At 41.2% G+C, this 27,190-nt stretch overlaps 1 protein-coding gene across 1 annotated transcript; it reads right to left on the reverse strand.

Moving 5' to 3' along the window:
• Positions 1 to 437: 437 nt before the first annotated feature.
• Positions 438 to 26,440, reverse strand: ankrd26 (ankyrin repeat domain containing 26). Its single transcript, XM_070831227.1, has 44 exons — positions 26,391 to 26,440; positions 25,030 to 25,318; positions 23,981 to 24,095; positions 23,662 to 23,835; positions 23,120 to 23,226; positions 22,867 to 23,004; positions 22,428 to 22,588; positions 21,944 to 21,980; positions 21,788 to 21,854; positions 21,657 to 21,708; positions 21,376 to 21,572; positions 18,822 to 19,023; positions 18,325 to 18,374; positions 18,153 to 18,246; positions 17,779 to 17,883; positions 17,068 to 17,135; positions 16,914 to 16,983; positions 16,769 to 16,813; positions 15,889 to 16,155; positions 15,684 to 15,773; positions 15,517 to 15,587; positions 14,238 to 15,158; positions 12,743 to 12,918; positions 12,214 to 12,429; positions 11,628 to 11,658; positions 11,396 to 11,534; positions 11,058 to 11,271; positions 10,734 to 10,917; positions 10,311 to 10,457; positions 9,560 to 10,022; positions 8,900 to 9,405; positions 8,603 to 8,755; positions 8,173 to 8,348; positions 7,840 to 7,933; positions 7,610 to 7,636; positions 7,146 to 7,223; positions 6,295 to 6,429; positions 6,044 to 6,156; positions 4,985 to 5,132; positions 4,457 to 4,747; positions 3,991 to 4,226; positions 3,614 to 3,857; positions 1,586 to 1,631; positions 438 to 1,446 (listed from the first exon to the last, which is right to left on the reverse strand). Exons 2-44 carry the CDS (start codon positions 25,227 to 25,229, stop codon positions 1,316 to 1,318), a joined length of 7,179 nt encoding a protein of 2,392 aa, XP_070687328.1. The 5' UTR covers positions 25,230 to 25,318; positions 26,391 to 26,440; the 3' UTR covers positions 438 to 1,315.
• Positions 26,441 to 27,190: the final 750 nt, after the last annotated feature.

Genomic DNA, 27,190 nt, shown 5'->3' on the forward strand with positions numbered 1-27,190 from the left:
TGGAAAATCCCTTTATTAAAGTAAATGGAAAAAGGCGGCAGGCATGTAATGGAATGCACTTAATATTTTTTTATGTAATATCTGCAGATGCAATTATTAAATCTGCATGTTACATTTTAGTCCATAATGTAGCAGACGCACGGCACAAGATATTTTAACTTTTAGTATTTCTATCCAATGTCATTCTTTGATTTTATGCACGTTTGTTTTACATTATATTTATAGTTTATTTCATTTTGTATTTTGTCCCATGTTGTAATTAATCTTTTTTATTTTGTTGCAGTGAATTCCTGTTTATACAATTAATTACTTTTAACAGTGCTACCAATGAATCTTGGCAACCACTGAGCACATTACTGAAGTCTTTACAAATATATTTTAAACTAGCTACAGGTAATAAATACACAAACTTAATGATGGATTTACAAAAAGCTGGAACAACGCTGCTCATTTTATTGGGTCTTTCATTTGTCGTGTCCACTCAGTGACCGGACGTCAATCATTCACTCAAGTTTAAGGTTTTTTTTTCTGTTTAATTACAACGTCAGAGTCTTCTGTACTGTACAGGCGTCATAAATGTTTTCCTATATGTATTCTGTTACAGTATTCATGAATAATGGAAAAAAACACAAACCCACTTTTGTTGGCCATAAAACCAAGCCAACCAAAAGCTGAAATGACAGTTGCACAAATGTAGTCACCCTGTCTCAATAGCCGGAGGATACTCCAGCTCGTCTTATTCAAGTATATCATGTTCATAACAAAAAAGAGAATAAATAAAATAGCCATAAACACAATACTCCAATGAGTCTAATAAAGTACGACCAAGACAGATATTGCAGCATTTGATGGCACGTACCAAATGTAATATCTTGGCAAAATTATAACTGATGTATACATCAAATACTCATAAATTCAAATTTAGCAACACCAATATTCACAAATAAAAATTCAAAGTACGATTCTGTATATATATATATTTTGTGCTAATACAAACAAAACAGTTACAGATTGAACAGAATTTGTAAGAAGGAACAAATACTTTCGAGGTTCTCTCTAATTGTACCCATTAACAATTCAATATATATATACATAGATATATATGACTCATGCCCTTTGCTCCTGAGTGGGTAAGTGCAATGTGCATTATGTTTGCTTTCTTTCATAAAAGAAGGGAGAGTAAAAGCGTACAAAGTTGAATTAATGCTCTTATATGACTAGGCAGTGGCTTTGGCCTTAATGTTGTTGCAGTCAGTATTTTAAGTTTTTTAATGGCTGAAATACATATTTGACTGCGAGCAGCTGCGTCATGTGTTCAAATCATGTTGTTCTTCTTTAGTACCTCCAAGTACTGCTGCGTCGCTCTGCTGACGGGGTCCAGCTCCACCCTCGACGCAGACCCCACCGGTGACATGCGGGCTGAAGCGGCGTCCAGCTCTGCTGTGGCTGAGGACCAGAGAGAGGCTGCAGTTATCACCGCTGAGCAGCAGCTACGAGTCAAACACTGCTACCATCCCTCTAATTCATTACATACTTAATAAGACAGCTGAGATCTGTGCCATGTTTCCAGCTCCAGTGTACTCACCATCCGTTAATTCCTTAGATATGTTTCTATCCAACTCACTCTGCATCTGCAAAAAGGAAAGGTTATACTTAGGTTTGCTGGCAAATATCAGCTCACAAAACTGAACAAATATGGGAATAAAAACGAATATAAAAAACAAGAGATACAAGGATGATATTTTACTACAAAACACAACACAATGGTAAATGGCAACACATACTAATGGAAAATACCTGAACAGTGGGGAAAAAACAAAAAAACACTCCAAGAAAATCAGGACCATAATGAGACACATAGCAGGACATGCCAAGCATGCAAGCTCTGCTTTAGTGAAGAGTTTCTACAGGCTATTTGATGTTGCCTTTTAAATCTTATTTCCAGCATTTGGTGTCAATATGGTCAGCTGATGCCAGGTTTCTCCCAAAATGATGCAAATAGTTTTTACAAGATGCATTTAAACTAACGGTTAAAAAGACTTTTTTGGTGAATATCTGAAAGAATCTTGCGATAAAGAAAGATTTCACGATAACTAACATGTGAAACCATAATGGTCAGCACACAACGTCTGAAGAAAAATACTATTTCTCTGCATATTATTCCAGTGTTGTATGTATTGCGTTATACGTGTACAAACATAAACATTATATACTGTATATACAGGGAGCATGTGTAGTATATACACACAAATAGTGGGGTAGGAAAAAATCTGGATGACACAGCTACCGATTATATCTTACTATAGATCAATAAATAGTTTATTTTCACTTGAGTTAAAGGAACAAATAATTCAAAGCCCGACTTTAGCTTAATTCATCTGTTTTAAGTCCTAAACCCGTCCATTTTGTAGCTAAACAGAACTTTTCCAATCATTTCTCTTTGCTTGGTCTTTGTCATGAGTATGTAAGTGGGGCTTACTTAATACAACTGGTTGTGTTGAACTTTGCTGTGAAAATCAACTTTAAAATAGACAATTATCAAAGTACAAGTTATTCCTAAAAAGAGACACATTATGTCTTCTCTACCAGTCAACTTCAGAGCATGGAGAAAGTCAACGCAAAGCAGAGAATCCAGGAGGAGGGTTTGAGATTTCAGCTGATGTAGTCAGTTACATACACCAACTAACCACACAAAGCAAAACCCAGGGTTCCTGCACATTTCAACAGTGACATTTAATGCTATTCTTGACTTCTTAAATTTCTAATTTCCAGTTTTTGCAGCCAATCCTCTAAGTTATAACTGCATTTGTTTTGTCAGTTATAATTTAAACTTTGTGAATCTCTTAAATTGGTTAATTCCTGAGTGATGAACCAAGAAAAAGCTCTGCAATGTGGACCGCTGTAATAGAAATGTAAATTACAGTTTGGAAAGCTCAGTACATATGTACATTTTCTGTAAACTTGCTGGTGCCCCACAAAAACACATCTGCAACATCTGCAGTCTGTTTTTGTTTCACTGTGCAAACCCTGAACCCTAAATACAGCAGCAGGGTGAAGGGAACAGCAGCCAGTCAGACACTGAGCTGAACACATCTACACACCTGGTTATGAGTCTGGCTGAAGAGAGGAGAGATGAGAGACAGACTTTTGAGCTAGAAGCTAAAAGAGTGAGAAATAGAAGACAGGTTAGAAGTAAAGTCCCGCTACTGTAAAGACTAGAGATTGAGTGAAGAAGAAGCAATGTGCAGGAGAAAGAGCTGAGAGAAGAAATAATTTCAGTGTTGACGGTGTTCTTGTAGAGGGAAGAGAGGTGTTGACAACATTTAGAGAGACATTAGATCAATATTTATAAATGCCTTTCTTGAAAATAGGTTTTTCCACAATCTGAAATATATAATGCGTAATGCTGTTGTGGCAATGCAACAACACACTAACCTGTGTCATAAAAAGCAACATCTTTGAACAAACAGCACCAGTTACACAATAACAATGCTGACGACCACGACGCTATGGAAATGAAAATGGCCCAAACTGAATAAACTTGTCCACATGTGGAATATTGCTCTTTAATCTCTGTGATCGAACGAGTGTGTCAGTTAATGACTGAACAGACCTTGGCCAGGTAGTCCTCCACTCTGCTGTTCTGTCCCTCAGTCACAGGGTTAAGGAGGGAGAGTCCAAGGCCTAGGCTCCTGTTGAGAGGCCCCAAAGTGGCCCCATAGTGTGCTGGAGAACCTAGAGAGCCCACGTCCAGCGAGGGCCCTCCAAGGCTACCGTTTGTGATGCTGCTGGCGATCAGAGACCTGCTGCGCTCGTGGAGTAATTTGGAATTGGCTTCTGCGAGCCGGCTGTTGGCCCTGTGAAGAAAACACAGCAAAGGTTAAGGCCCTACACCACAGGAATCAGGAAGTAGATGATTGATCAGTGTCTAGATCTAGAAACCGTCAATGAAAACCTGGCACTATACTGTGAAGAGCAAGCCGGTCTCACCTCTCCAGTTTGGCAGCCAGGGACTTGCGGAGGCGCAGCTCCTCCGTGTAGAGTTGGCGGTATCGCTCTAGCTCCGTGCGTGTGGACTCTCTTTGGTTGAGGCTGTCGTGCTGGGACGTGCGGGCCCGGATCAGTTCCCCGTCCAGCTCCCGGATCTTCTGCTCCAGCTGGGAGCGCAGGTTAGCCTCATTGGCTGCTTTAATCTGATCCAGTGCTTCTTGGGATGCTGCCTGGGACTGTGAGATAACCACAAACTGTTATGTCAAATCAGTGGTGTTTTAACATACATGTGCATAGCTACCAGTGCAGCTGTGTACAGACTGTATATAAGCAACAAATAATTTATTCAGAACATTTTAGACAGTCGTCTCAAAGCCTGCTGTGAAATCAAAGATTTGCTCAGTAATGTGTGTTGGGGTCACTTCATACATATTAACCACTAAAATTAACCCAAAAGAATTTTCACCTGCAGAAAGATGTTGACCTGCTCCAGTTTCTGTTGTATTTCCTGTCGGGCCCTCTCCTCTGCGTCACGGCGGTATTGGTCCACCTGGCTCTGCTCTGTCTGAGCGGCCTCCATTCGCCGTCTCAGGTCCAGTACCTCCTCCTCCAGCTGCCTCTTACTCCTCTCCAGCTCATCGCTACTGCGGGTCAAGCTTTTCAAGGAGGCCAGCTGGTCCTTAAGATCACTGTTCACTTTTTCTACCTGGCTGCGACGGGACGCTTCCTTTTCCAGTTGCACCTGCAGATCATCCACCTGGTAACAGGTGATGAGACAGAGAGGAATCTGTCTTTGTGACATTTATCTGAACAAACAAAGACTTTAATACAGTCTATCACAGTGTCCTTTAATAGTGGAAGAGCTTGTATAATGAGGTATGAAACGACATGTTATGGATTCGGGGGTGTCGCTAAAGAAAAAAATTCACCCTACGACTCATAGTATATTTGGGGGTTTACACTGAAATCATAGTATCGATTCAGATGGTCAAACCTTTTCTTTCATCCGTCCAAAGGCACCATCGGCCTGGCTGTGTCTGCCTACGTCTATCCGTAGACTGCTCATAGGAGAGCCAAACTCAGCTCCACCTGCGTCCTGATCCCGCAATTTCTTCTTTGCAGTCTTCAATAAAGTACGCAACCTGAAACATATATTCATAAGTATGATAAGTAAATAAATGAATACAAGTGACTATCTAATACAAACCTGTCCCCTGAAGACAGCTAACTGAAAATTAAGCAATGACCTAATACACATTGTTCAGAGACTATATCAGCTTAATTAGTGATGTGCAAATTTATGGTGATGTTTAAACTGCCCTCTTTATCGTACTGTACTCCACTCTATCAGCCCACTTGTGCAGTTACAGCGATGCAAAAGTGATGGTGTTTAATGATGCATTCAGAATTTTGCTCAAGCTCTCAAGATGGAAAAAGCTGAAGTCACGTGTCTCTGACTTGTCAAGTTCCCACCTTTCAATGCAGCGTTGAAGTCGAATTTTATGCACAAGTTTATGTGAAGACTAACTGATTCAAAAGATAAAATCATAATGGCCTTAAATGAGCCCACACAAAGTGACACAAGGTGGTAAACGTGTCTTGGAAAAAGGAAGAAAGGTCTGTATGTGTTTCAGTCATACATACAGATCTGTGTTGTCCTTGTGTTTTATTATACTTTTATATTGATATGGACCTACATTTCTGAAATAATCGTGATGATGGTGGTGATGGTTAAGACAATATTCACATTTAAACACACAGACAACCTTAATTACTAAAAGCTAACTCAAAATGGATATTGATTCTCAACAGAATAAGGGACATCAAAGTATATGAAACACAAAACCTGACACACACTGGACTTATTATACATTCATGGGGATTAAGTTATAAAATTGAAAAAACAAAATACACCCTTACAGCAGTGCGCACACTGAACCACAGCCACATAAGCCAGGAAAGGCCGCGCTCTACTGGATCCTAGTGGTGTCTAAACAGTAGGGAGAACTACTGCCACAGGTGAGGAGGGCGTGAGGAGGAAGTGAGGAGTCACCTGTACATTTCTTTTTGAAGCTCTGTGTTTCTCTTCATCTCTTGGTCCAGTCTTGTGTCTACAGCCTTCTTCTGCTCCGCTATTTTCTTTGCTTTCTTCTTTTCTATTTCCATCTGGAACACAGACGACGGGCTGATAACTCTTGAGATGAGACTCAAACTATGGTATATTATCAAGAAGAATGGTTACTTAATTTATCATATATTACATTAGCCTACAAGTGAATGCATCATTATGACCACTATGATCACCTGGCTGCTAAGTTCTCCTTTTTCCTTTTCGAGCTCTGCCAGACGCAGTCCTAACTTAGAGCGGCTCTTCAGCTCCTCCTCCCACAAGGCCTGAGAGTCCTGAGCTGTGTGAGACAGCATACTTTGCTTCTGGACCTAAGAAAGACAAAGACAGAGGCAAGGAATCAAATAATTCTACATGAAGAAGTGAACATTTATAAAAAGCAGCTTCTGTTCGCTTGTTACAATGATCAAATTTCAGATGGTTGGCTGAAAAGCTGACTCTTCATCGGATCCGTCTCAAATGTTTCTTCTTATTATCAGGGCCCGAGCACCAAGCGGATGGAATGCAAGGAATTATTTTGGTTATATTATTATTCTATTATTTGAACTTGTATTACTTTATTAGATTTCAGATATGCTGTTGTTGTGTTTGTGACTGAATCAGACTGAATTTGGCCTACCTATTGCTGTATACTTCACTCCCTCCAGAAACATTCACAATAAAAAAAATACTTTGCTCCCTGATTTTTCAATTAGGACTATTTTATGTATAAATTCTAAATTGTGTGGTATTCAAGTTTCCTTAATGTCATAAAAACACATTTTAAAAGGTTTGATTGTTTAGGCAAATCCTTCCTGTTCTTTGCTGCTGCAAATTTGCAAATTTCCCCAATGTGGGACGAATAAAGGTTTATCTTATCTTATCTTAGTAATGCCAAGGGAAACAAACATCCCTCTGCTACTACAGGGCTACTCTGCCCTGCTCAGACTGGTCGTAGGTGAAACATATAAACAAAAAGTAGAAAAGGAGAGAAATTAAACTTGAAGCTGAGGGTTTTCTTAATGAAGAAGCAAAAAAAGCCACCAACCTCTCTACTGAGTTGGTCTTCCAAAGTCATCTTACTGCTTTGGAGGTTTGTAACCAAGTCCTCCAAATGACCCCTGACCTACAGAAGTCAGAAAAGCAGTTTTTGTTGTGTGCTGCTGCCATTTTATTTTTCCATCATTTGATAGAGTTGATAGAAGACTAAAACAAGTAACATGCATCATGCAGCTGGAGACAAAAAGAAATGAAGACCCCACAAATCAAGATCAGAGGAGAAAACATATTTTGAAGTCACCAAGAGAAACCCAAACCAGCACATAGCCATTACTTCCTCCATTTGTTTGGATTCCTGGTCTAGCAAGCAGAAAGCCCCAAAGGCCCAAGTGCATTTCATTTCATAAATATATACAATATGATTTTATGATTTTTGCCCATGTCTATTGTTTTTTGGGAACAAACAGAGGTAAACCCACACAGGGAAACTAAGCCTACATCCACAATACCAACCCCTCCTCCAGGTGAGCTGTCAGATAGCTGGAAAAAGATTGGATACCTTAAAATATAAGAACGACTTCATAATATAAAGGCAGCAATTTGAAATCACAAGAGATTTCTCCAAGTATTACAATACTGACAATACTGCATTTTGCTTTTCTGGACACAAAAAAAGTAGATATGGCGACACTCAGATCCTGTGCAAAATGTGTGTGCTTGCAGGTAATAATCACAGCACTCACCATGGCAGCTTCCTGAGCTCCTTTCTGAAGCGCATCAATTTTGTTGGACTGTTGCTTTGCAGCAGCTTCCAGTCTGGCGTTCTCTATCTCCAGCCTAATGTGACATTACATTGACACTCTGCTTCACAGACATTCATATACTGTATATCAAAGCACATCTAGGCTCTAGGGTTAAAGTGCTTGTACCATATATGGAGTTGCCTTGTTCTTTTAGCTTTATTCTGCATGATTGATTTCAGGGGATTTTGTGTACGTGGTATCTCATCAAATAAAATTAATTGATGGATTTTTCAATCCCAAGTGTGTGAGTGAACTGCATGTGTTTGTGCCTACCTTTGCACGGCTTCCTCCAGCTGTTTGATGACAGTATCAGAAGCTGCTGAGGCAGACAGCGCCTCCTGGAGTCTGAGAGCAGCAGTGGTGAGTTCCTTCTCCTTTTCATTGAGACTGCTCTTTAGGCTGTTAATTCGCCTCTCCGCCTGCACATACTGGTCTTCGCTTTCCTCCAGCTACATGACAGACACAAAGCATTCACCTCATCAGCAATGGCAACAGTGGACATAACTGACGGTTCAGTGAACATACGGGGTGAAAACTATTTCTGCCTCTCATCAACTGCTCTGTCACCTAAAAAAGAGATAATGAGTCATTTAACTTCAGTACAGCTTAAAGTGTTTGCTTCATAATCATTAACAGTGCTAGTTGTTTGAGACGTGGTGAGAATATGCTGCCACCACAGGGTGGCACTGTTAGCTGCCTTTACCTTTCCTTTGAGCCTGTCCATGTCTTTGAGGAGGCGAGCCTTCTCCTCCTCCAGGTCATTGCGATAGCGTGTGTTGACCTCCAGAGAGGCTTCACTCATTGACAGCTTCTTGAGTGAGTCAGCCAGCTCCTGCTGCAGCTGCCTTAGACTAGTCTGTGCTCAAACAGAGTGCAGAGAAAGCAGAGTATGGTTAGATATAAGGGTAGATTTCTAACTGGCATGTGGAGGGAAAGGTTAAAAGTAGGCCTGGAGGCAAAAGTGAGTTAATCCTCTTAACGTGCAGGATCCTGATCTTACCTCTCTTTCGTTCTTCTCTTCCTCTAACTTGTAGATTTGATCTCGGAGATCAGCAGCCTTGCTGGCAAGCTCCTTATTTCTCTCCTCCACTAGCTGTACTCTCTCTTCACAGTCAGAGCGCAGCTTGGACAGAATGTCACTGAAGCGCTCTTGGGCATCTGTCACAGCACGCTCCTTTGCAACCCCTTTGTTTTGGGCCTCTTCTAGCTGTTGCCGAAGTAACATGCCCTCACTCTGAGCTTGGACTAGCCGCTCCTGTGCGGCCTCTTGGCGTGCTCCAGCACGGCTGACCAGCTCCCTCTCTGCGTGCAGAGTCGTATCTAGCTCCTTGATTCGTGCAGCTGCCTGGTCTTTCTCCCGCTGTAGGACCTCCAGCAGCAGGCTTTTCTCCGTTAGTTGCAGTGTGAGCCGATGAACTTCATTCTCCATGCTGTTTCCACGAGCTTCTGACTTGGACAGTTTCTGGGACAGACTGTTGACTGCCTCACGTTGGCTGGCTACTTCACCTGTGGAAATGAAAACATTAAAAGTTACAGAGAAGCTCCCAGTTTTAGATTCAGATTACAGGACAAAAAGATGCACAAAACCACTTGCCTGGTTGGGCAGGGTTTTTTTCCCCTTTATGAAAGGAGTTGTCTATCTATTCCAACGACTACTAACCTGTGAGTCTATCTTTAAGACGCTGGTGTTCCTCTTTCTCCCGGAGCAGAGCTCTCTCTGTGTCTGTGTGAGCTGCCAGGCAAAGCTCTGCCTCCTTCACCGCTCCAGCAAGGCGGGTACGAGTGGACTCGATCTCTGTCTCCAGTGTTTCACGAGTCTGGCGCTCATTTTCCAGGCGAGTCGTTGCTATAGCCAACTCAGACTTCAGGGTGGTGACCTGGTTGTTGCAGTTGAAGACAGTTTGGGTCAGGGCTTCACTGTTGAGTTTGAGATCTCTCCGAGCATCCTCTAACTGTTCTTTGAGGGCCTCGTTCTCCTCAAAAAGGTGGTTCTCTTTGAGACTGCTGCTGGCCTGCGAACGCTCGAGGTCTGTCCTCAGAATGGTCAGCTGCTCCTGTAAGGTAGCAGTCTGCTGTAGCAACTCCCTCTCCCTGTCACTGGCCTCAGTGAGCTGAGTCAAGGCCTATGAACAACAGAAGAAACATGTTGAGATTGCTTCGAACCTTTGAGGTTTCATTTGATTTAAATATTTCATATATACAATGAATAATTATCTATTAGTAACACCATACTGTACCACTCTTTACAATTCCTGAAATCTTTAAAACTTTAAAGCTACAAAACATTTTTATGTTCATTTCCACTCACATAGAAACACAATATTAATTGGTGCAAACTGTTAGAATAGCATCTAAAAAATAAGCCAAGCTCATATGTTCTAAAATGATGGATACCACACCGTGAGGATTACCTCATTGCTTCTGCTTATGTTCCTCTTGTTCTCATCCTCGATCTCTTGCTGCTTACGGAGATGGCTGCTGAGCAGATTCTCCTGTAATGTCCGAGCACTGCGCTCCTGAGCCAGCAGTCTCTGGGTCTCACTGTGGTCTTCTTCAAGCTGGGTGGTTGACATATGTCACATGAATGTAACGATCACGTGTACACCAAACAACAAATGGACAAGCCAGCTTCTGATGAAACACTCAAATCATCTCATCAGCATAAATTCCAAATCAATACCGTATGATGAGCATCAACTATGTATTACAAAGTACATACTGTATGCTAATTTAACTTAATACTAATACTCATTTTGATAGTTACTGATACAGCATTAGCCAACATCAAAACAACAGAACTGCACATTTTGGGAAGAAAAAGAAATTAACTGTACCTGTTTCATGTTGTTAACCAGTGTTCTCATCTCCAGCTCCAGATTCCGGAGGGTGAGCTCCACCTTCTGTCTCTCCTGAACCTCTAGCTGATGCTGCTCCTCCGTCCTCCTCAGTTTATCTCTGGTGGTGTTGTACATCATGGTGGCGTTGCGGCGATTTTCCTGCTCCTGTTTCAGCTGAAATCTGTTTTCAGACAGAAATTTCACATCAATAAATAAAAATGCAAAAAAAACAGAGCAGAAAGATCCATGATCACATAAGTTATGATGCACAAAAATACGAGAAGGGAGAGAGTACTGTAGAGAAAAGTAAGTCGTTCTCACTTGACATTTGTGACTTCAGTCTGCAGTTCCAGCTGGTTGCGCTCCAAGCCAGACTTAACATCTTTAACTTCCTCCAAAGAGCTTTTCAACTCCGCCTTCTCCATTTCCAGCTGGCTCACCTTGTCTGCCAGGTACCCATGGCGACTCCTTGCCTTTTGGATGGAGCGCTCATATTCGTGGAAAATATTCTGTAGCTTCACCATGCTTCTCGAGTCTGTGGGAGGCAATATGGGCAACTCTCACCAATTATTCTCACGGATTAAGTAACAAGATGCTGAAAACCACAAATAATTACTCGTTGTTTCGCAAATTAGCATTTGAACCAGCTGAAACAGTACCAAAAGTGGCAGAGTCCAGCTTCTGAATGAGGAGGGATGCGTGACGATAGCCTGAAGTGGGAGAGTCAATGTCATCTGTGGCTGTGTCCGATGACTGAGTGAGTTCATCAAAGTCTTCTGCCATCTCCACTTCAGGGTTCTGAATGTGCAAACAAAACGTGGTCTTAGTATTATTCAGTTTTTTTATTCTGTATGGTGTACTCGAAATCTTGTAACAGAATTTGTGTTTTACCTCGTGTTTCTGCTGGCCACTGGTTGGCGTCCTGAGCCCGACAAAGGCAGGGAAGAAAAACAGCCGTTATGTGGAAAACTGACATGCGTGTTCTCAAGCTATGAGAGCTGTATTGAACAGTTGTTGGAAGTGTGTTATGGTATAATGCAGTATACTATTCCAGTTTTGGAAAAATCAGCGGTAGCCATGCAACTATGTAGTGAGTAAAATAATTAAAATAAAGAGGAATTGTATCCGCATCATCATCCACCACCAATATAGTAAAGGTTTGTTTAGACTGAATGCAAAGTGAATTTCCACCTCTGTTTATTCATGGAGATTTGACGGCCAGATTGTTTTAGAAGTGGCTTTTTTGTTGCAAACCACCAAAGCCCAAATATGATCTTAGAACTTACCAACAACTCCAGAAGTTTCTCTTATCTTCCTCCCATTTATCTCTTTTTTTCTCTTCCTCCCCTTTGTTCATTAAGTGAAGTACTACAAGTTTCAGGTGTGCACGAATTTTTTGTTGAATTCACTGTTCAGTCTGAACACACCTTATGGGTTAGTGACAGAGAGGTGAAAAAGTGGCATACTGCATATATACCTTCCTTCATCGTCCGACACCTCACTTAAAGTGCTATCGTCAAACACTGAGAGAGGATCTCCATTAACATGGGTGTTGGTCTGAGGGGCTCTGCTGCGCTGGGCCCCTCTGACCAGCTCCAGCTGTAAGGTCTCCTCTACAGCTTGCCCCTCCTCTTTGTTTCTACTGTAGGTCTGCAGGAGCGGGAGATGCAATTGCACTGGTGCCCCGTTGGTGCTATGGAGAGCAATAAACCTGATAGTCAATGAGTTTTGATATCTACACTGTGGGGCCCTCGGAAGTATTACTGAAGAGAGACCCCATTAAATGGAATCAAAAAGAGCACTTAACAAAAAGAGTGTTATCAAATAATTTAGATAACAACTACACACACTCACAAAAAATAAAAAATAAATTATCCTCTTGTATTTTCTTGTAGACTTTTCTTCTATCTGACTTCTACATGTAGAAGAGAACTGTGGATATAGTTAACATGTCCTAATGGTAGCTGTCCTGGCCTTAAAATGTACAAATGCCAAATAATACATACCTCTTGGTGGCTACAGGCTGCTGTACTTGGTGAATTGCTCCAGCTTGACTTGTCAGGCATCCTAACCTGGTCTCAGGTTTCTCAGTACCCACTTCTTCCAGTGCTGTTCCACCAGTATCCCAGGATGTACTGGATTTTTGCACCTCCATTGCAGTCTTTGTTGTCTCTTTGCCAACCTGAAAAGACAAGAGTAAATATTTGATAACTAGACTTGAGAGACTATTCCTTACTGACACAGGTTTGGGCCAGCCTTTTAAGATGCGTTTTGGAGCAGGGACTTGTATGCTTTGTCATACATAATTTAGTGTCTCCCCTCCCTTCGGAGACCTAACACCTTAGCGTGGTTACTCTATTTGACATGGGATTTTCAGTTAATTACAAGGACCCATGATACCATGCATTGTAATGTATGCTGTGGCATTCTCAGTAACTGAACTGAGAAAAATCTCATTACTTTTGGATTGTCTGATATGAATTTGAAGCACCCAAAAACTAGAGGGGACAGCGGACTTGTAGAGAACTTCCCTAAACTAAAACTAAAGGAAAGCAAAACTCAGAGCTTATTTACTGATTTTACATGAGTGCAACACTAGCGTTACCCGCTCTAGTGTTATTAAGTATTACTTCTAGTAGTTTATACTGTATTTTATTTACATAGCCATTTCACTGACTATTACAGACATTAACTATTGCTCAATCTGTGAATTAAACTGTCAAATTATGCAGCAAAGACATAGTACAAAACAATTTAAATATTTATTTCTATGCTTTCTTTCCAACTACTCAAAAGGCTGGCCAAGAAATAGATCTATTCATCCCATGGCAATTGGACATCGCAGCACAGCATGCATTAGAAGAAAAACAAATCCAGCAATTGCTATATCATCACAACAGCACTTCTTTTCTAGGGAAAAGAAGGCTATTATTTGAACAGTCTTCACACCACGCCACCTAAAATAGAGGGTTTATACAACAGAACCTGTTTAAAGTAAAGATACATGCAAAGTACATGCATGATGAAGGACAAGTCACCACTAAAGAACACACTAAACTCAACTTTGTTTAGTTTTGTACAATCAAAAATTAATATCTAACTATCAATATCTTTTTTAACTGACAGTCAGACACAGGGGTTTTTTGAATGCAGTGCAAAGTGACCTTCAACAAATGGTGCTTCAATTCCAAATGTTTTTAAGATTAGTTAAAAAGACACAAAGGGAGACGTAAGGAGAAAAATGCAAGATCAACTCGTCTACTTGAAATCAAACCTAAAGAAAATAAATATTAAGACATTGACAATAGATATCGAAGAGAAAGATGAGGTTGTGATGTCTTGGGCCCTAAGAAACAGCAGATTAAAAGAAATGAGTACACTGATGAAATGAAGAGAAAGAGAGGCGATGGGACTGTGTTAAAGGCGGCCATCCTCTACCTCTTTCTGGAGTTGGGCCTTTTCTTTCTCCAAATCCAGGAAGACAACCTTCAGCATCCCTACCTCAAGTTTAAACCTTCCCATGTCCTCTTCCAGCTCTTCATCAGAGACACCTTGGATAGATGCGGCTTGTCTGCTTAGTGAGGGGGGGCGAGACTTAGCGAATTCCTCAGGATCCTCTTCGGAACTTGCATTGCTCTTCTCAGCTTCGTCTAGATGGGCAGCGGTGTCCTTCCAGATAAGGCCCACATGTGGTTTCTGCAGTGGCCCCAGTTTGGCCTCATCTTTTAAGAATGCACTGTGATCCACTGCAGACGTGGGTACGGTGTGATCGTTGGTGAAAGCTGTGGTAACATTAGCTGTGCTGCTGTCTGTCTGCGCTGCGGTGAGTTGGGGCGAGGGAGACCTGAACTCCTCCTGAGCGTCATCAGCGAGCAGATCTGGCTCTCGACCAAAGCTGCTGTCACTTGCTGGGCGCTCACAGACCTGCATCCTGTCCTCACATACAGATTTGTCAGTTGATTCTGTCACAGAGTCTTCCAGTCCAGACTCCCTCTGTTCAGGTATGGTGAGGAGGACGGTGCTCCTTGCTCTGGCCATGGGACGCATAATGATTTCCCCCTCTTCTTCTTCTTCATCACTTGAGTCTTCGTCTGCAGATGAAGGTTCAGCCACGGCCTGTTCTTCTTCTTCTTCTGTGACAGCCTCTACAGGACACCTTGATTTAAGCAGTTCTCCAAACTTCTCTTTTAATTCACCAGCAACATTCTTGAAGGTGGATTTTACCTCCCTTTTCTCCACCTCTACCCAGAGCTTCTCGTAACGATTCTCCCATGGGACCTCACCACCTGCTACACCTCTTTCGTCAGGACTGCTTTGACCACTAAAGTCATTATCCTTTTCTCCAATGTGAGAGCCCACGTGGCCAGATGAGCATGGGTTATTTAGATCTAACTCACAAGTATTTACTGCATCATCTTTCTCCTTTGATGGCATGGGTCGACAAGGAAACACACAACACAGACAAGACAAAAATACAAAAACCAAGATTGGGCTTTAAATAAAATACACAATATTCACATAAATGTGGAGGCATTTCAACATTACATTCTCATGCCTCCCCTTTTTCTAATAAGCAATTTACATTTTACTTGAAAACATTTTTTAGTGGCCCATTTATGTAAACTTTATGGTGAAATTTGCACATATTTATATATAGATATATGACATGATGATGTGTTTTAATTTCCCTGTGACGACAAAGGCATGAGTGACGATGTTGTGGGGAATTAGAATTAAGTTTGGATTGTGGTAGAGATGTGGTATTCTGGGTATTTCTCACCTTTTGTTGCTGCTTGCTGGACTCTACATCATGTTTACTGTCTCTTTCCATGGGTGAGAGCTCAGGGGAACCTAAAAAGATATAGTCTTTTATCCAGAGCCCAAGGCATGTGCACACTCATATCTATGGGCATACTTCAGAGAAAAAAAACAAACAGTGGGCCTTACCTGATCTAACCGCTGCCTGAACCTCAGCAATGTTTTGCTGCCGAGCGTCACTTTTGGCTGTCGTCACATTGTCTGGTTCCCAATCTGATTCTAAATGAGAACAAGTCAAAGAAAGAAAAAGAACAATGCTTTAATAAAATCCTTTGGTTTAATGGTATGTTATATGTTAAAAAAAAAGTTCATGGAAGGGCTTCATGTGTCTTACCGTCTTCACTCTCAGGTTTCTGAAGCACCATCTTCCTTGCCCGAGGCTGAGGATGGGGCACAGGTTGAGGGGGTGTGCTTGTAAGTCTCTTGTTGGAGTTGATGCTCCTTTGAGGTGTCAGGGGTGCAGCTGGAGCAATGTCTTCATCCTGTTCTTTAAGAGATGGATTGGAGCCTTCTGGGAACTCCTCAAGTCCAGGGGAGGCCATTCTGCGGCCAGGCAGGGTTCTCTTACTGGTAGTACTGGCCGAGTCCCAGTCTGATGCATCTGTGACATAAACATAATCAGCTGTAGGTCAGTGAGCAAAATATGACAGTGATGTTACTGGGGGTAGAAGGTCAGTTAAACTAAGACAACCACTACACCTGCTCTGACGCATGGTTATAGAAAAGATCTGGGATAGGCTGTTACACTATTACACTCTAACAAACTGAGGTCTCAAAGGAGAAACTACAACTACCAGTTTACAATGTTCACCTTATCTAATCAGCTTTTTTATGTTCACTGACCTGCTTTTTGAACTTCAAAAAGTGTGATGACAGAAAAAAATACAAAGGGTATCAATATCAGTGTTTGCATGCAGGCAGACCACTTTAAATCAAAAGCTTAAAAAAAAAGTAGCTCCAGTAGCGGTATTTTTCAAGTATTTGAAAGTCGAAGCTTTCAAAATGTGGATATTGAGTACTATTCTGTAGATATCAGAACAAAACTAGCTGTGACCCTGTAAAGGATGCACTGGTTGCATTGGTTTTTCAGGGCAGACAGGCATTAGATGATCATCAATGACTGCCTTGTGATCACATAAACACATTTTTAAATTTTAAAGAGGAGCACACTAAAACACACTCAAAAATATCAAATCAAAGAGAACAATTCATACCTTCAAGATCATCAACATCACCCAGACCAAGCTCCTCCATTAAGTCTGTCAGACAGAAAGAGTTAAATACAAACTGTTCTTCTCGAAATAAAGTCTCAAATTTCAAACCATCAGGAACAATGATGCTCCAGATTTTTAAATGTACCTGTCTTTCGGTCTTTATCTCCTTCAAGTTTGCTCAAAACACTAAGTGGTTCCCATTTTGCCTTCTCGGTCTGGAAGAAAGGGGGAACATTGTTATCTAATTCCACTGGATCACAGTTGCTTTTACCTTTTGGGCATTTGGTTGTTGAACCTACCTCTTTCTGTATATTATCATCTTTTTCAACATGTTCGCCTCCATTATCACCATTACCGTTGCTTCCAACTGCAAGAGACAAGACATATCTGTTCTGTTTGGCAGCACAATTAAATTCTTCTGTAAAAAAACAAAACAATATGCTGATGAAACTGGATGACTTTGCCAGAACCTTGCATAAAGCATGCAAATGAGCTCATGGTTAATTAGCATGAAGATACATGGTTAGGCAACAGACAAACATTTGAATTCTCAGTTCTGGTTTTAATGAGACACAAGTTATTTCAGCCAAAACCTGCTGAAACCAAGCAAGTTAAGAAGAACCGGTGGCTCTTAAAGGGCATAATGAGCAGGATTTTTGCAAAAAACATGTATAGACGGTTAAAATAAATAACTCCTCTCAAATATCACTTTTAAAACCCACTAGAGGTGTGTGGCAGTGTCTGTATCAGCAGACATCCTGCCCTCTGGCTCTGTTTTCTTATTTCTTCTTCTTTTGCTATGCTTGGGAGAGGCCGAGTGTTTATAAACTGAAGCTGATGAATCCTACTCAGTATGCCTTTAAGTCCCAAATTTTGGAAAATGAGGTTCAAGGGGAGCAGGCAGGACAGTGTATGCTGCATGCATTCTCTGATGGTGGAGGAGGTGATGGTCAGGCCTCTGGTATGGTTAACATGCTGTTCCTCAGACCTGTGAGTCAAGACATTCATACCCTCTCCCTGGCTGCCTCTTTGCATGTCTACACTCCTCCAAGGCTCTAGTATTGCCATCCTATTGCCTCCTTCCCCTCTTAAAAAAGAGGGAATATAAAACAAGTCTACGAAAGAAATGTGACACATTGTTGGAAAGGCTGTTTTGATTGAGAGAAATTACATTGCACTGCATGTTCGACACCATATTTAGACTGAAATCAAAAAGGCTTGAACGATTACATACAGACAAAATGAATGCATGCGTTAATACACTAGAGCACGGTTTTATATGATTATAATTAAATAACGTCACACTGTTTCTGCAGCATGGAATGGTGCCTGGAATGATTTTATTGCTTTGAAAAACAGAAAAGAATAAATAAAATAGGCCTACTTTCTTTAATCTCCTTTTCAGTGGACATCTCTTGATCCTGAGTATGCAAGCTTTGTCTCTCCTCATGTGGCAAATTGAGGTTTTCGGAGTGGGACTGAAAGAGGAAAAACAATCTGAGAATTTGTCAAACACCTGATCCCATGAGGTATTCCAAAATGTGTATTTACTGTACCTCCCAAGAATCCTGCTCTTCCTCTTCTAGACCCAGCTCAGACAGGAAATCTATTTCAACAGATGTACTGTAGGTTAATTGCATTGATATAACTGAAGAGTAATGGTAGTTGCAGAGTGATACATGACGTCTTAGATAGGAGCAGCAGATGCAGAAATTTAGAGATCTTTTTTGTGTGCATTTTTTGCTTGTGGCTTGCTGGTTAACCAGGTTGAGTCACAAACATCATTTCTTTGTTAAACTGCTCCCTGACCACTATTTAACCTGCAGCTGGTGCTTGAGCTCTCTGAATTCAGACTGAGAAGATGACAAAACTACGTTTGTTGTCACTAAGTTAATTAAGGCAGCCACAGTATCTAACTTGTACCTTAAGGAAAAGACTTTAGATACTATACGATGAGGTCTTTTGCAAATTTAATGGATCAACACTTCTGTGAGGCACGTGCAGTTGTTCATAATGTATTTAAAACATCTATTATAAATGATTTTCTCCTCACCTCTTTTCTTATCTTTAGAAATGTCTGTCTCAGGAACGGGTGAGGTGGCGTCGAGGGACTCTCCACTCTCTTCAGGTTGATCATTCTCATTTGAGAGGTTTCCTTCCTCCTCTTCCTCTTCCTCCTCCTCCTCCTCATCATCATCATCCCTCTCCTCGTCTTTGTAATCATCATCCTCCTCATCCTCAGTGGAATCTTCTTTCTGTATATAAAAAAAGAAAAAAGAAATGTTAATTAATCCACGCTTCATCTCTAATGAATGGAGGCACTAGGCAAACATTGAATAAGCATGTGAAAAAATGAAAGGCGATGAAAGTGTTGGCAGACCTTGAGTGCTTACAGAGGCCACATGAATTTGAAGAAGCTACACCACAACTAAAAAACCACCTACTGCACTCCTGTTTTACCTGAATGACAGGCCCTTCAATGTTTCTGAGCTCTTGACTTCTCACGTCTATGTTCTCTGCCTCATCAGGTGAGTCTAGATCAACATCGTCAATGACCGTTTGAGGTAACTCTTCGTCAGACAGCGTGCTCACGTCTGAATCGCGTTGATGACGAGCAGTGATGTCACCTTTGGAGGGAGCACTGCTAGGATTGTCTTTCTTAACGCCCTCTAGCTTTTCCTCCTCTTGCCTGTTATCCGCTGGAGGCACACTTTCGGGCCTTGACTTTGGTGACAGCAAATTGGTCGGGGTAGAAAGACGCGTCTTTAAGAGTTTACCACACTCTGCAACTTCGTCATCTTTTGTCATCATTGTCTTTTGCTTTTCTGACTCATCACTTTCATCTTCATCATCCCAACTATTATCATCGCCTTTCTCCTTCTTCGAGCCAAATTTTCCTTCCAGTTGTGATGACTGACCAATTGATTCAACATCATCGTTACCTAGTGTTTGGTTTCTGGTTAATTTTTCACCCTCAGGCACAGGTGATACTGCAGGGGAGGGGTCATTTGACTCTTTCTTAATACTTTCTTCATCTTCTTCTTCCCAAGAGCCATCAGAACACAGTTGCTCCCCAGCCTGGTTTGCTGTTACAACATTTGTTTGAGAAACTTGTGACCGCACTTGACCTTTAGTGAAAGAGTCATTATCATTTTGGTTATTTTCAAAGGAAGAATCCCACTCTGATTCATCCACTGTTGCTTTTGTTGGTCTGTTTTTGGACTCAGGAGTGCGTGGTGAACATATTCCCAAAGAGGCCGCAGGTTCCTCTTTCACTAACTGAGGTGCGACACATTTTAGAGATGGTACCACTGGTGATGAAGAATCCCATGAGGTATCTGGGTGGTCTTCATTTGGTTGAGGAAATGTGCATTTTGATAGCTGTGTTGCTGCTTCTGGCTGTAAATTTGATGCTTGAACATCACTTTTCTGATCAAGCATCTCCCTGTTTACCTCATCTTCTTTGGGTAGGTCAGTGTCACTGTCCCCTAATGAGGAGCCCCATGAGGATTTGTGTTTCTTTTCTTTGAAAGAGTCTTTGTTTGATCCAGCATCATCATCAGAGGAACCGTCTTTATTTTCCACTCCAGCCACAGGCACCAAACTGACTCGATTAGCGAGTACTGTGTTCCGTCCAAATCTCCCGGTTTGTTTATCCTCTTCATCATCGCTGTCGTTCCACTCACCGATATCACCAATGTTTTGTTTATTGCTCCAGGAATCATCATCATCTTTTTCGAATTCTTCCTCTTTATTCTCAGTAGGTGAATGACTTTCTGTGTGATATCTGGATAATGGGCCTCCTGTAAAACCCAGGTTTGAAATCATGTTTTGGTGTGATCCTTGATCCTTCCCAAGGCTCTCATCTTCATCAGAAAACTTTGATTCTACCCTAATGGCTGACACGACACAATCCTCCTCTATATCTAATGTCGCTGGCATTGCATAGCGTGCTGTTCCAGCTGGGCAGGCAGTGTCACTTTTTTGAGTCTCTGTTTTGGCATCTGTCTCTGAGGCATGTACATTCTCACCTGCAATACCAGTACTGGTTTCACTGTTGTAAGAGATGCCAGTACCAGGAGTGATTTGACCAGCAGCACTGTCAATAATCTTAAGCTTCCCAGTGACAGAAGGTTTTTGTATATCTTCAAATTCAGCAGTGTTGGCCTTGACAGAAGCCACACAGCTGTCATCCTCCTCACAATCATTCTCCTCTTCATCCTCTTCTCCATCCTCCTCTTCACCACTTTCCTCATCCTCTTCATCATCATCATCCTCTTCATCCTCTTCATCCTCATCCTCTTCCTCCTCATCCTCTTCATCTTCTTCATCCTCCTCCTCTTCTTCCTCCTCCTCCTCCTCATCATCATCGTCATCGTCTTCTTCTTCGTCCTCCTCTTCCTCTTCTTCCACTTCCTCCTCAGAGTTCTCGGCTTCTGGGCTTCCCTCTTGAGAGCCTGATTTTGTTTTACTACTTGAAGGCTGCTGTGAGTGTTTGCTTTTCTCCTGCTCAGCTGCACTGTCTGCTTGTTTTAAGAATTTGGGGGGGAAAGAGAAGAGAAAGATGTCACAGAAGAAGAGCTAAAGCTTCATGACAAATATTTTACCTTTCTGTAGTTTGCAAGAGGGGTAGAAGTCATCTGGGGTGGTTTGGAAAGGAGGGAAACGGGAGAGGGATCTAATGGGTGCTGTGGAGCTTTGATGGATGGTAAGGCCCTTGGGAGGGATGGGATTCTCTGGACTCTATTCTCACTCTCTGCCTCAGATTCTGTACCACTCAAGGATCTGTCAGGCAGTGCAGAAGCTACAGAGCAGGTAGGGATAAAAGATTACTACCAAAAAAACACAAACTATGGAATGACACTGATAGTTAAAAGATTCTGGGTACCTTCTCCCCTTTTAGATGCAATCATTTTCCTGAGGTTTACCTTCTGTGGCTTCTGAAAGGCAACATATCAAATGAAGGCCAGAACAAAATTAAGGAAAAACACACTTTACAAGGAAAAAAGGAGCACCGACCTTTTCTATTAAAACTGATGCATCCTCTTCTGAGGAAAGCCATTCATCTGCAGCACTTTTTGAAACCCTGAGGAGGAAGAAAAAAAGAGTGGTTTGAGCCTAAAAGTCCACTGTAACTGTAAGTTGCAGATCACAAGAAAAAAAAATTGTGCTTACCGACTTAGTGACTCAGACTGTGAATTGTCTTCAAAATCTGCAACAAAGCAGAATAACTTATTTTTAGCCGATCAGCACAGCCTCATTTCAACAAACTTTAGAAAAGTACATGTCATATTTCATTAGTACAAGTGTCAAATACAGACTCTTGAGAGCATCCAAATCTCAAAAGGCAGAAATTGCACAAAGCACTACAATCTACGCAACATAAAAAATGCATTTGAAAACAGGAATAGTTTGAGTATCCATCTGCAGTAACTGTTAATGAATTTTACTGTCAGGAAATGGACAGCCTATGACTGATTTTGCTAACAGAGCTCGTCTAAGTAAGGCAATACCTGCCCCTGCTTCATTTGCTCCATGCTCTACATCCAGTCAAGAGGTAATGCATGGGGAATAAATAAAATCAAAGTCAATAATGAATAAACATATATCCTGGCAACACGTTCATTCACTATTATGAGATGAAATCTTATATCCCTACCATCTTTGTCAGTGGCTGGTCCTCCCAAAGAGAAGCCTGCTTCAACATCTTGGGAAGGACTACCCAATAGTGTTTTTTTCTTTTTTTTGCTCGGACCTTGATGTGATAGCGAGGGCCCATCGTTCATCTGGGTACTGTGCTCGATGATCAGGAGGGAACATCTATAAGAAAGTCAAGACACTAAAAATGTCATAATGTCATAGGCCTTGATATGCTTCTGCAATTTCAGGTATGCAAATGTGTTGTGGGAATGTACAGAAAACTAAAAGAAAAAAGGAAGAACGAAACTGTCAAAGATATATTCCTAATAAGAAAAATAAACAAACGGAATGACCCATTTGTGGTAAGTTCTATGTTCCACTCGCACACCACAAGTGCATAAATTACAAGAGAAATGCCACCCTAAGAACGCAGTGCAAAGAAATGAAGAACATCTTACGGATGATGCCCATTCATCACTGCATAGTCATCAGCTGACCATCCTTTGGCATCCTTTAGTGTGATATCTGCGTGAAACCGCAAAAGCAGCCGCAATATACTGATTTGTCCATTGCCAGCAGCTATCATTAACGGGGACCTGCAGGTAAAAATCCATGACAGCAACATGACCAACTGTAAACAATGAATTCAGCAATATTAAGAATGTTACAGAGATTAGAGATGTATCACAAATGTCATTGTTCAGTACTGACCTTCGGTCACGGTCCATAAAATTTACATCAGCACCTTCCTTGAGGAGGAACTCAGCCATCTCGATATGGTCCTCACGGACTGCCACGGTAAGGGGTGTGAATGCCTCCTAAAAATTAAATCATATTCAACAATCTAATACAGAAACATCACTAATGGCCCAAGATTCATAGACACATAATAAGTACTTTACATGTTCCTCGCAGCAAACATTTAGACTTTTCACAGAAGGAAAAGCTTAAGTATGTAGCTGAAAGTATTCATTATGGCTGTGTTTTGTTTTGATGTACTGTGCCATGCCTGATGTTCTGCACAATACCATTTGTGATGTAGAGCCAGCAGGCATTAAGAGATCCTCCCCTAAAGGCCATAGTTGGTTATTGCAATACAGACTTAGTTATGACTTTATGAGAGGTGATTGCATGCATGCAACTGTTAATACTTTTCTATTAAGACACATGGGTATGTCAAATATTGTCCGACTCTGTGTCTTAGCTGGATTTACTCACAACACACACACGAAAAAAAAAAAATACAGAATCACCTTATTTTGTGCATTGAGGTCAGCCTCATGCTCCAGCAACAGGACAGCTGTGGAAATGGATGGGATGTTTGCTGCTAAATGTAGGGCTGTATTGCCATTGATATCCACCAGGTTTGGCTCGGCATGATTCTCCAGCAGTATGCTCACACAGCGCTCATGCTGGCCCTGCACTGCCTGAAACAGTAGATAACTGACATGAATACAGAGGCCTGGACAGGAATTGAAATAATGTATGAAGAAAGTAACCCACAACCATCACAATGTATTTAACATTAAATGAAGAATCACTGTGTGTTGGAGTCTCATTACCCAGGATTACCTTCATTAAGGCGGATCTATTTTGATTGTCGCATAGGTTAAGCTTGGCTTTGCTCTCAACGAGGAACTGCACCACCTCAACATGTCCACTAGCGCAGGCAATATGGAGCGCAGTTCTGTAACAGTAAAGGAGAGAGTTTCTCATATGCAAGCATTCTTGTACACACTCAAACACTTCCATCGGCCTTTCCAAGAATTTTCCAGCTATTTTTAACTTAGGTCTTAACCAATTTTTGCATCAAAACATTTATTTAAATGTTCTAATACTTCATTGCAGGGCCTCATATAATATATATCAATGATGTTCTTCTTAAATCATGATTTTCTTTACTACATTACATTCAGAAACCAAATGATGTCATAGTTATTGGCTGAGAAATATTATTACCAAAACTAATATACAGTTACAAAAAGAATATTTTACAGCATGTACAGCTTAACATTGCAAATGGTTTGATAAATAGAGGTTAACGGAACATTTCGCAAATTCTATCAAATTCAACACCTGCCACAACTTTTTACAAGCCATTCTGTAAATTGCCTGAAGTACTTCACGCACACCACTCAGTTACTTCTGGCACATGCTAATTGTAAAATGGTAACCAGATCCAACCTTGTAACACAAGTAGAAAAGAAACAATGGAGTGTCATGAACATTTTACTTGGAGCTAAAAACAGCTGTCAGTTTCCTGTTATCAGTTATAATATACTGAACATCACTTTAAAATGACTTCACTGTAATACACGAAAAATATTCCACACTGCAGATCATACTCATTGATGTAACCTAGAGCGCCCACATTATCTTTATATCTCTGGCACAGCAGTATTTTTGAAATCTAATATATCTCTTTGCTTGGCATTACACATCTGTGAGGGATAAGACAGACTGAAAATCAGAGGCTCTAATATGGTTCAAGGGAGTTGTAGATCATGTCAAGTGATCATGGCATTTTATTAAACCATTCATATAATCTGCATTACCAAGGTATATTGTAGGCAGCAATTAATCCAGCAAAAACATATTCAAGGATGTGGCAACCCACGTACCTGTTCTCCTTGTCAAGTTGATTGATATCATTCTTTTTAGCAAGCTGCTTCAACTTTGCCAAATCACCCACTGATGCAGCCTTGTGCACCTTCCCGAGGTCCTTGTCTTTTAGATCATAGCCAAAAGAAAGCACACTCCCACTGTCAGGAGTACCAGACTGATTCTTCTTTTTCTTGGTAAAGCTGAATATCTTCTTCATTGTACACGACAGCACAACATTGCTTTTGCACAGTCACTACCTGCCACTCATCTGGTGCTGGAGGATCACCGCAGGCGGCTCTCCCATCCCTAAAAATAAGACGTACAAAGCGGATTAGAAGCCTATAAAACCGCACTGAAACACTGCGGTGTTGGTTGATATAAAATATAACTGACGCTGGGTTAAGTGCCAAAAATACTGTTCCTCAAGGTGTTCCTTTCGCGCACGCACGGCTTAGTAATCACCTTTACACTTAACACCCAGAAGCAACACGCATTACGTTTAGTATCCAATTACTTCAACACAGCGTTAGGTGACGGTGAAAACCCAGCTGCCATGCTAGCGGCAGCGTTTAAGTAAAGGTTAACTAAGCTAGCTCCCCTCATTTTCTTTATCATACCTTACGCCAAGACGTCCTCCGCAACGTTACTTAGCACTTGGGCTTGACAAAGCATGTTAGCTTTCAGTAGTTCACCGATATAGATGGGATTAAGATGCACAAAAACGAACATATCCTTATTGGTTTACGTTACTCTGCGTTGTTTATATGAACGTAGTTAGCGTTATATCGTGTGGCTTGTTACCATGGTAACTGTCTGTACAAACGGTATGCTAACCTATCTACCAGAGGTTATCCGTTTTCCTGATGTTGGGAATTTTATAAACTCACTATTTCACTACTACCTCTACTATTGCTACGCCAAAAGAAAAACCTAGATGCTTGTATTCCGGATTATTTGTTGCCTAGCAACATTAGCCTCAGTTGGCTCCGTGCTGCGCCTCCCACGTCGTCACTTCACAAATGATGCAAACCGCCACATTTAAACTGGATTTGTGGCAGAGCCGAGCACGATCGGGATTATGGCCACGGCGCCGAAACATCGAAACTTAATATCAAACCTCGCCTCGGTTCAAAGATACTCGTGCTAGAGTCGTATGCTAACTAACGCTAACGTGGATGAAACAAACTTAACCTTGCTAACTCAATGCTAATTAGCAAACGCTTAAAATGAAAGCCGAGATGGGCACTAACTGAAGTTGGGTTTCCACGAACGATAACTTAAAGACGAATAAAAAGAGGGTACGTAAAGGTATAGTTATCTCATTCCCGTAAGCATGTTGGTAATTTATCCTACACGCATTTGTTACAGAAACACTAACCTGTTGATTGTCGGATCCAGACCGCTATCAAAAAGCTAAGGCTGAGGAACGTTTGCTCAGAAAAACGTGCTGACTGTCGGTTTTCAAGGAACCAATCAGAAATGAGTTTGAAATGACGACTGGTTTCACTGACCAATCGGATTCAATGAGTGTAAAAGGTTGGTTTACAAGGCACGGAGGGTTGTTTGTGTGATGGCATAAGTTCACCACTTGATGGTAACATTTGTCTTGAAATCATATGTTTGCCGGCACTAATAGGACCTGCTTTTGCAAAATACCCTAGTTCTACACATTTTGTCTTGGTCAACCCAATGAAGTCATTCAGAACCAGTAGATTTTTTTGATTTAGGCACATAACTGTTACAGTGTACCCCTTTGGCATATGGTACAATAATGTGCCAATGTTTTTAAAAAAAGGAATTGAGGTAATGTGAAAATGAATAACAACAAACACACAAACTGATTTTTTTTCTTTTTAATTCTGTAAACCAGTCAGTTTTCCAAAGTGATTTGAGGGGTGGGGTGGAGTATGAGGAGATAATAATTATCTGGAAATAATAGCAAGTGGTTGCAGTCAGCTCTATCCAAAAGAGATGACACCACAACAGCATCTCCAAAAATGAAAACAATTTAGGGAAACAATTTGCCATGGTTTCAATTACATCACAAGCATCTGTAACATTAATTGAAGTTGTACTGTTGATTAGATACTCAAAAAATGATTCATTCTCATTTCAGCTTTGTAATGTATTACATGTATCTAACTTAAAAGCAGGGAAGGGGGAATTACAGCCCTAAAT

The sequence above is a fragment of the Pempheris klunzingeri genome, chromosome 5 (assembly GCF_042242105.1).
Source record: "Pempheris klunzingeri isolate RE-2024b chromosome 5, fPemKlu1.hap1, whole genome shotgun sequence".
NCBI lineage: Eukaryota > Metazoa > Chordata > Actinopteri > Acropomatiformes > Pempheridae > Pempheris > Pempheris klunzingeri.

Excerpts from the sequence above, each read along its gene's own strand:
- ankrd26 (XM_070831227.1), bottom strand. The coding sequence starts at position 25,229 with ATGAAGAAGATATTCAGCTTTACCAAGAAAAAGAAGAATCAGTCTGGT. Across the intron at positions 10,458-10,733 it reads TGGTTAACAACATGAAACAG|CTTGAAGAAGACCACAGTGA; the intron begins GTACAGTTAATT and ends TCAACCACCCAG. Across the intron at positions 5,133-6,043 it reads CTTCAAAAAGAAATGTACAG|GTTGCGTACTTTATTGAAGA; the intron begins GTGACTCCTCAC and ends TATATGTTTCAG.